Source organism: Gossypium hirsutum, chromosome D12 (assembly GCF_007990345.1).
Source record: "Gossypium hirsutum isolate 1008001.06 chromosome D12, Gossypium_hirsutum_v2.1, whole genome shotgun sequence".
Lineage (NCBI taxonomy): Eukaryota > Viridiplantae > Streptophyta > Magnoliopsida > Malvales > Malvaceae > Gossypium > Gossypium hirsutum.
In genome coordinates this window covers 43,766,819-43,776,584 of record NC_053448.1, presented here as the reverse complement: position 1 = coordinate 43,776,584, position 9,766 = coordinate 43,766,819, and the positions used below count along the sequence as shown (strand labels likewise).

At 29.8% G+C, this 9,766-nt stretch overlaps 2 protein-coding genes and 1 long non-coding RNA gene across 3 annotated transcripts; all 3 read right to left on the bottom strand.

Moving 5' to 3' along the window:
- Positions 1-299: 299 nt before the first annotated feature.
- Positions 300-3,185, bottom strand: LOC107946030 (GTP-binding protein SAR1A). The gene is made up of 3 exons (XM_016880212.2): positions 2,736-3,185; positions 2,397-2,528; positions 300-1,009 (listed from the first exon to the last, which is right to left on the bottom strand). Exons 1-3 carry the CDS (start codon positions 2,862-2,864, stop codon positions 689-691), a joined length of 582 nt encoding a protein of 193 aa, XP_016735701.2. The 5' UTR covers positions 2,865-3,185; the 3' UTR covers positions 300-688.
- Positions 1,120-2,390, bottom strand: LOC107946031 (uncharacterized). The gene is made up of 2 exons (XR_001696808.2): positions 1,504-2,390; positions 1,120-1,413 (listed from the first exon to the last, which is right to left on the bottom strand). It is a non-coding gene; the product is annotated as an uncharacterized lncRNA (long non-coding RNA).
- Positions 3,186-6,556: 3,371 nt separating the features above from the next.
- LOC107946029 (universal stress protein A-like protein) lies at positions 6,557-7,641 on the bottom strand. The gene is made up of 4 exons (XM_016880211.2): positions 7,285-7,641; positions 7,095-7,204; positions 6,873-6,991; positions 6,557-6,775 (listed from the first exon to the last, which is right to left on the bottom strand). Exons 1-4 carry the CDS (start codon positions 7,466-7,468, stop codon positions 6,691-6,693), a joined length of 498 nt encoding a protein of 165 aa, XP_016735700.1. The 5' UTR covers positions 7,469-7,641; the 3' UTR covers positions 6,557-6,690.
- Positions 7,642-9,766: the final 2,125 nt, after the last annotated feature.

The window sequence follows — 9,766 nt, the reverse complement described above, 5'->3', positions numbered from 1 at the left end:
TAAATTAATGAAAACAATTTAAAATTCTTATATATTTTTCTAAAATAGTTGTTGATTACCTCTTTTCTATTTAGTTAAAAATTTTATGAAAAAGAATTTGAAGAACTTTATTAAATAATGTCTAATATCCACAAAATAAAATTTATTTTGTCAAAATGAGTCTAAAAATTAAAAAAAATACAAGCAAACCGAACCAAACAAACTCACCTCTAGTGGGCATGAGTTTGCCCCTCATTACATAATCGAATGACAGGAAAACAAATCATAACTTTAATGATAACAACTAATGGTGTAAACAATTTAGACCTATTAATAAGATCAAATTATATTAAGTTAAAGTAGATAGATTAAATCCAGACAGACCAGAACCATAATTAGACCCTTTGAATTATCTTACTGTGTTTGAATGGCCAAAGTTCACAGCGAAATCTAACTTGCCATTTTCTAGTTCTGGTAGCCACCTTCTTCAAGACATGGAAAAAAAGGGGAGTGAGGAGGGATATTAGTACCTCCCTATCACACAAATTCAAAACCAAATACATCCAATTTAAAACCCACTTAGGGGCTAAGTTTCTAACAGTTTGATGAATACAGTTTCTTTGTCCCCCCCCTTGAAGTTGGGAGTTATGGAATTTGGGGTTTGGCACCCTGTAAGATCTTTCCTACTGCATCTTTGAGACCATTTTCTCTATTTGATATATTGAGACATCCACTTGAAGCCATTGCCGTAACCCATTTTGCGGACGATGCTGCACATAAATACTTCTAGTGGACGGACGTTTGAGTCTGCCAGGTTTACCTTACCCTTGCCGGTGGTAAAGTTTGTGAGCCCGAGATGGTATCGTAACTCGTCCTCTGAGGCAGCGTATGGTATATCGATCTTGTTTCCTAGTATAAGAAACGGGACATTGGCAAGGGCCTCATCGGAAAGGAGTGCATCCAGTTCCTTCTTTGATTCTGCAAACCTTTCTTTATCATAGGCATCTACCAGGTACACCATAGCATCAACCTTGACCCAGAAATGCACAATTCAAAGTAAAACACTCGAGACAAGGCAAACAATATATAGCTTATAACAAGAAACGATAAGAACAAGGTACAACAGAAAACCAATCAAAATGAGAAAAAGGTATAATTGGATCTCCTGAATGTACTAAAAGCTAAAACAGAAAAATCCCATGTTGCTTGAAAGCATTGACCATGGTTGATAGAACCGTGCACAACACTTCTACCATATGACATTGAACTTCCAGCCAGCAATTCAAGATCACCTTATTGAGCACCCAGGTAGACATTGCCCACGGTGAGGCTTGTTTTGGCGCAAAAATAAATCATTGAGCAGAAATAAGGAAAGAAAACCACCTCACGCCCCAGCGAGGAGCAACCAACAGCAAGCTACTAGGTTGTAGAAAGCTACAGCTCCACAGATAATACTTGGTCACTATGCAGAATAAAATATTAAGAAGACACACTTTTATAGAAGACAAAAAGCCAACTACTTACAGATTGGATAACCAGAGTTCAGGCTTTCCATTACTGTACAAGACCCGTGTTCAACCTAAACAACTAGAGAAATAAGTCAATCTGCTAAACATATCATTTATGCTACAATTGGTGGGAGTATTATTTTTTCACCATGTTTTAGTATTTAAGTTACCAATAAACTAATTTCAATTAGTAATTTTTAGCCACTCACATGGCTTGTTTTGGGGAAAGAGGAGGAAAATTTTTCGCTGATTTTGAAAGTCTTATTTTTTACTAGAGTTTTACTTATCGTTTTAATTTCAAGTTCAAATTTGTACTAACTATTCTTTATTTTATGCCTAACTATTGTAATACATATGTAATAAATAAGCTTTTATGGCCATCCCTACAGAAAATTTATGGCCATGAAATAATAAAGATATTAGCATATAAAAGTATGTTAGAGATATTCTTCTTTGGTTTCTCATGCATCACGAGACAGTAAAATTCCATTGACTACTAGACTGTACATGAAGATAGCTCGGGTGCATTTATATGAAAAATAGTAATCAAAGAGAAAAGCAAAAGCAGAATGGGTGACAGGAAAACAAAATGATAATGATATAATCAGAAAGAAAACAACATATAAATAATGATGGTTAAACTCCTGACAATAAATGATTTCTTGAAGCCTATTTTCATAGTGAAGAAAGCAAGTATAAATTACCAAACAATGACAAAAATATACCAAAATCTACCAATTAAAAAATGATATGAAAATGGAAAAACAAGAGATTAAAAACTCTGAAAACAAATGACTAAGAATTGCAGCCAATTGAAATTGTAAGGAAACAGATTCAGTGAATGCTGTATCACTAAAACTAATAACCATCATGTTAGTGAAAAGCATTTACTTTGAGCTTTTAAGCTACCTTAGCATAGTAATCTTTCCAGACTCGACGAGCAATCTGATGACCACCCAGATCAAAAGCTTTGAACTTGATTTTCCCAATATTAAGCTCTTCCGATGTGGGATACTGAGTTGGTTGATGTTGAACCAATCTCTGCAAAACAGTTCAGCAATAATCAAACATCAAAATTTTCCTCATTTCCCAATTAGAAAAGAAACTCAAATTTCTCAATTAGTTAACCAATCATATAAACCTGGAAAAAATTAGACTAACAAAAGCGACGGAAATTGATTCAGAGATTCAAAATCATATAAACTTATTTTTTTAAAAAAAAGAACAGAGCGAAATGGGAAAACGAACCTCGTCTTTCAACATATGAAGCAAAGTGGTTTTGCCGGCGTTATCGAGACCGAGAAACAAGATCTTAGCCTCTTTCTGCCATAGACCAAGGGAAGCAAGAACACCGTAGAACCAATCCAAAAGAAACATCGTTTTAATACGGTTCGGGTCTGGGTATACCGAGAATCGAAATGGGTCGAGCTCGAAATCGTGAAAGATGGTCGTCTTAATTCAAATCAAACCCTTGGTATGGTTCATATCATAGAAGAAAATGACTATCAAATTTGACTAAAAATCCATAGAGCGAGGAGCTAGGGTCGTAAATATGGTCAGCTGATTTTCAAGGAAGTGATGTTTCCCATAAAATAAAAATGCTTACATCTACATCTTTGTTCTTTCTTGATAGAGTCGAGCTCAAGCTAAAATTTTAATTAATTGAATTTGAAAAAAATGTTAATCTTTCATAATTAAATTCCATAAATTGGCGTCTGAGGTTGAAGAATTTATAGTTTTTGCCGACTGATTGAATTTATTTTTATTATAATAATTAAATTATATAAAATATTTTATTACTCACAATGCATATAGTGTGGAATATTATTATTACGGTAAGATTAATTTTGATGAGATATTAGTTTTGAGATGATGTGATATTAAGATTTTGCAATGATTAAATTAGAAAATGATTATTAAGAATATATATATATTTATATTTCGTTTTACTCATAATTTAAATTTTTATTTTTTATTTTTTTAAATTATATATTTTATTATTTACTTTTAAACCCACGTTTGTATACTAAATACCTAGTGTCCAGGGTAGTTACTTCTTCTTTAGCGATGCCTCATGCTCCAGCCAAAACGCATAGGACGCTTTTGCGTTGCCCAAAATGATTTTGAATGTAATCCAGAAGGATAATTGTGACGAAATAGTATCAAACACACCTTATTGGAGGCAATTGGGCATTTTAAAAAACTCTCTTAAGGATGGTGGTTTTAAAGGGTAATAGTGGGTCTGAATAGAATGTAGGCTATATAGTTGATCTCGTATGTGTGCCTCTTTAGCATCGGTCTCAACCATCAAGTGTTCTATTTTATATATATGCAAGTGATGAAGTGACGAATCGTCGAGTATTTTTGGAGTAGATGTGAGGGAGTTACATGATGTGACTGGTTGAGACATTGTTAAGTTCAAGGAGGTGAAAGATTGATGAATCTACATCAAATGATGTAATGTTTTGGTGAGACAAGTTTGAGACTATGCTTTTAATAAGGTTGCGAGATGAGTTTTGCTAAATTTTAGGTTTAACCATGGGTGTTGAGTAACATAAGATGATACGGCGAAGGTATAACAATTTTCATTAAATATTTTTTCTATAAAATTTTAACATAAGACTCTGTTTGTTTCACTGAAAATGGCTTCCGAAAAATGACTTACTTTTCTAGAAAAGTTAATATTTTCTGGTGTTTAAATGAGTCTGCGTAAAATATTTTCTTTTGTAAAATATTTCATAAAAGTCGTTTTCAATTAAACAAACATACATTTGAGATTTTATTTCTATTTTTCATTGTTTAATTGAGTTTATTTTATATCTATAATTTTACATTTTACATTGTTTTTACATATATTAAAAATATTTTGTTAAATTTAAGTTCATTGCAACGATTATTTTTTAGTTACATGACTACCAACTGAGTATTTTTTTATTTAAAAATGTGACATTAACAAAATTGACAAAAAAAAATCAACAATGTCAGCAGTTGGACTTGATTTTCAAATTTGGAAAGTAGAGGGATTAAATTCTTGAAAATAAAAGTACAAAAACTAAATTGCAAATTTGTGAAGAGTATATAGACTTATGACATATTTTAACATTTATACTAAAAAACATTTATTATTAATATATTTATAATTGTAATAAATATTTAGTATTAAAATATTAATATTGATATTTTCAATAATATGTGAATAATATTATTTAAAATTATTGTTTTTAAAATTTACTATTAAAATAAAATTTAAATATTAAATAATTTATTAAAAATAATAAATTATATTAATAATTTATTATATGACTAAATATAAATAATTAAATATGTATGTTTAATAATATTAAAAATATAATATTTTATATTAATATTTTGAATATTTTGAATATTACTAAAAATAAAAATCAATATAATAATATTAAACTTGATTTAAGTTAATTTTTATAATAAAAGTAAAATTATCTATTGAGGAGCTTTTTTCCGGAAAATGACTTACGCTTTTCAAAAGGGTAAGTCATTTTACAAGAAAAATGCTTATTTTCAGTTGACCTGTAAGTCATTTTCTGTTGACCAAACTGTTTTCTATGAAACAAACACAGAAAAATATAGAAAACATTTCCGTAAAACCTTTTACATGTAAACAAACGGACCTTTAATAATTACATTAAATCCCAATTAAATTGGATTAAACTCTTACTACTACTCAACATTAAAACTCAGTATTTTATTTGAGAGAAATCAAACTCCTTACTACTACTCTTATTTAAGTTTTGCTACTATTTGTAAGAGATTTGTTTTTCAATCCTCCGTACTCACGAAAATCATACGCTACTATGACTACATAATTTAAGAAAATTCCCCTAATAGACTAACTATGCATAGTAAACTACATTAGCAGTTATCTAATTATTGGTCACTCAATTATGAAAAGTTCTAAAATGGTCAATTATTTAATTTTCTCTCTCTCTTTTTTTTTGTTACTAGTTGCCGATGATAGGTCTTTAAATTGATATAATAACAATTTTAATCCTCAACATTTATAAATTATGTCGATTTAGTCTTGATTCTAAAAAAATTTAACACTCAACATTTACACATTATATAATTTAATCTCTCTTTTTTTGTAGCTTTACTTTTTTTTATGACATTGAGGGTTTATTTTAAATGAATGAAAAAATATTGAAATTATTATCTTAAATTTTTAGGTGTTTCCATTTTTTTATATTTTTAATTAAATTTAGCTGATAAATTTGTTTCCTTATCTTTTTAGGTGAAAGTATCACAAAGAATAGCAAAACTACATAATAAAAAAACAATTTGCAAGATGTGTTAATATTAAGGATTAGATTTTTTTTTTTAATCATGACAATATAAAAATACTGATATGCCAATTTTAAAAACAATCTATCATTAACCAACTAGTGATAAAAAAAATAGACGAAATTGAATAATTGTGGATCATTTTATAAATTTTTATAGTTGAATGACTATTATATAATTTTTTATAATTGGACAACAAAAAATACTAATAATTAAGTCACTATTAATATAATTTACCCTATTATATTACATAAAAAAATCATTAAACCAACACCATTTCAATTTTAAGTGAAAGAAACAAGATCCAACTTGAAACTAATATCAGGAAAAGATTTGATACCAAGTTTGTCTACAACAAAGCCCTTCCCGGTTTTTAGTTGCAGAGGAACTCTGGGGGTAAATGTACTTCAGAGTCCCCTCTGTTACAGGGACTTCATCAAATTAATCCTTTTACTATTAAATGGAACGATTTAATCCCACACTACTAAAAAGAATCAAATTGAAATATAATTAACATTTGCTATATAAAAAATGTCATTTACTATTTCATAGAATTAATATTTTTAAAATTTTGTAAATAAAATCATTTTTGAAATTGAACCGCACTTTCCAGATATTTTTATACCATAAATGTTAATAGTGTTATAATTTGAACTTATTTAATTCTTGTTAATAATATAGGTACTAAATTGATCCATATTAATTTGATCCTGTCATATTTGCAAGATATATATATATCTATTTCCTACTAGTTTTACTGCACAACATGATTTTACTCCTGGAATTGACAAGTACAATATACAGTGCCCAACTTTTAACACCTACACCATGCTTCTTGTAGGAAGCATCAGATGATATTACGCGAAGAAAAATGGAGAAGATAACTTCAAATCTGCTTTGGGTGCTTAACGATCACCACCGGACATTTAACATGCTTAGCACAGTGATCACTCACACTTCCCAGAATTGCCCTGTTCAAAATCCAAAACAGGGACCCCGAAAATATCATCATCAACTAAGCAAGAAGGAAAAAAAACTCACTTGGCTTATTAAAATTTTATTATATACCTTTTGAAGAAACCATAATCATGGCATCCCATCACCAACGTATCAGCTTTGATTTTGCTCACTATGTTACATATTTCATCCTTGGCATCTCCACTCCCCACGATTCTCTCCACATTTATCTGCACCCGCACCCACACCCACACACAGAGTTCATCAATAAACCATGACAGAGGCAAATCATCAAACAGTAAGTAGAGATTATAAAAACAAAGAGGCTTTTACTTTGGTGGTGGATTTTCTGCAAATAGCTTCGGCTCTTCTCATCACTGTATTCACCATGTCACTGCCGTATTTTTCCAAGGCTACGATCACATCGGTGGAAAACATATACCCTGCAAAACCAAAAACCCTCTAATTATCTGTTTGTTCTTAAGGAAGTACCAAAGAAGACAAAGAAGCAATGGTGGCTTACTTGAAGCGTCGAGGGAAGAGTAGACAGGGGGTGAAGGTTTTACATAAAGAAGGACGAGGTTGCTGGTTGAGGTCTGGGAAATCAAATTTGCTAAGCACCATGAAAGTGCATACATGCTCTCATCACTCTCGTCCACGGCCACCACTATTTTTGGGTCTGTTTTCTTCATGTTCACAGCCTCCATGGCTGTTACAGTATAAGAAAGAAAACCTTAAGGAAATTGTAGATGAGGAAGGAAAAGGAAGTTGGAGCATTTAAGGGCTGGGTTTTGGGGTCAGGAGAAGAAAAAATCTTTCCAGCAGAGCCAATTGATTGGCATAAAAAACGGTGAAAGTGACTAGTGGATCCCTTCATTATAGAGAGTCTATCAACTTAGTCCTTATGTTATTAAATAATTCAATTTACCTAGGCTTTTAAGTTTTAGCCCCCTAAAGTTTTTGAATATTTTATTTTATTTTATTTAAAATATAATCCAAACGAATTTTATTGGCTTGAATTAATTTGATTTTATCAGTTTTTAATTTTCTAAAATAATATCTTATGTGATAATACTTTTTAAATTATTTTGGTTATTTTAAATATAAAATTTTAATTTTATGCTATAAAAATAAAAATGATTATAAATTAAAATTTTAATTTAACTTGGTTCAAAGATTTTTTTAGTTATGAATGAAATTGAATTAAATCTAATAAATAAATTTATGTGCCAATAGAATAAAAGCCCAATCGAATTTAAGAAACTTAAATCGAAATCAAAGCAAAATTCGGATTTTTTTTATTTTATTTTATTTTGGTTCATATTAGTTTTGGACCTTGTCAAGTTTTTTCAATTTCGATCCACACGATGACTTGGCACGTATCACATCATTACATAAAAAATTATAATTTAAAAAAAAAAGTTAAGCCATAGTGCGGCACAATCTCATAGTGCTATATCGCCACAAAGACCAATATTAAAAATAATTACTAAGTTTAGAGACTAATGTGGAAAAAAAATTTAAAGATCAAATTAAAATGTTACCAAATTAAGGGACTAAATATTAAATTATCATTTTTCAAAGAAATCTGGATGGTCTACATCTAGGCTTCAATGATCAATTATTTTTAAGAGTAAACTATACACCTGTCTTTAAACTCCATTTAAAATTACATTTCGATCGTTTAACTTTTAAAAATTATATAATAGTCACTAACGTTATTAAATTATTACATTTTTGTCACCTAGTTGTTAACTTTGGTCAAAAAAGTAACATTGCACCTTAATTTAAAGGGTTGATAGCTAATTTGATCCTTGAGCTACGGTTAAAAAATCATTTTGATATTTTTAAAATTTTCTTAACAATAATTGTAAAAAAAATTTCAGAAAATTTTTGTTATTTTTTTTACACTTATTGTTAAGAAAATTTTAAAATATCAAAATAATTTTTTAACTATAGCTCACGGACTAAATTAGCTATTAACCCTCTGAATTAAGGTGCAATGTTACTATTTTAATGGAAGTTAACGGCCGAGTGATGAAAATGTAACAATTTGATAACGTTAGAAACTATTATGTAACTTTTGAAAGTTAAATGACTGACATATAATTTTAAAGAAGGTTTAGAGAGAGTTGGAATAATTTACCCTTTGTGTTAAAGCAGAAAAAGTGGAGCTCCATTCAAGCACGCAATTAGCGGTGCAAACTGTACGATAAAATGATGGAAATGGTAACGTATGGATATTCTTTTATCCCGGAAGCGAAATGGATAATTGATTTTTCTCTTTGCTGGATTGATTGATGTGATTTCTTTTCTGCCATTGTCATATTGGATAATAATATCTCACAAGATATTTATAAGTTTTGAAAGCAATGTTTAATCTGTTAATTTTTTCATTTAATTTTTATTTAAATTCTAGTAAGATGTGATCACGTGATATATATTTTAATAGAATTCAAATTTACAGAACAATTAAGTCTTGGAATCAATTTGGAAAAAAAAAAATTCAAAGACCAAAATAAGAAAAGTTTTCAAGTTCAGGGGCAAATTGTTACTTTCTCCCTTTTTAAGATTTAAGAATTTGAATTCCTTTAATTTATCATTAGTTTATCATTCACATGTTATTAATTAACAATAAAAGTAAATATACTCAAATCTTCCATAAAAACTTAAACAATTTACAAAATTTAATATTTATCTAGTTTGTAATTAGCTTTATAGTAATATGTTAAAAGTCTGTCGAAGTGCAACCTAATCGTCTGTTCGAGTGCATGTTCTTCATCTGACGGTGTGCACGTGTTTTCCTTTTGCCTGTGTGTTTTTTTTTCTATTCTCGCTCAACAACCTCTCCTTAGAGGAGTAGGAAGATTCGGAGTTACAGGTGGCTTCAGAGGCAGGTGTTGGGGTGGGTGTCAACTTCGAGTTGTGCTTGGTGGGAAAGTTCCTTGGTGAGTGCACTATCAATTTCATGGCTATGGAGAGTACTTTGCTATCCCTTTGGTGAC

Bases quoted from the DNA above. Each gene is read 5' to 3' on its own strand.
- LOC107946030 (XM_016880212.2), bottom strand. From the start codon at position 2,864: ATGTTTCTTTTGGATTGGTTCTACGGTGTTCTTGCTTCCCTTGGTCTA. The intron at 2,529-2,735 runs GTTCGTTTTCCC...ACTGTTTTGCAG, and splicing joins TTCATATGTTGAAAGACGAG to AGATTGGTTCAACATCAACC. The intron at 1,010-2,396 runs GTAGCTTAAAAG...TTCTGGGTCAAG, and splicing joins GGAAAGATTACTATGCTAAG to GTTGATGCTATGGTGTACCT.
- LOC107946029 (XM_016880211.2), bottom strand. From the start codon at position 7,468: ATGGAGGCTGTGAACATGAAGAAAACAGACCCAAAAATAGTGGTGGCC. The intron at 7,205-7,284 runs GTAAGCCACCAT...TTGGTTTTGCAG, and splicing joins CTCTTCCCTCGACGCTTCAA to GGTATATGTTTTCCACCGAT. The intron at 6,992-7,094 runs GTAAAAGCCTCT...GTGCGGGTGCAG, and splicing joins GCAGAAAATCCACCACCAAA to ATAAATGTGGAGAGAATCGT.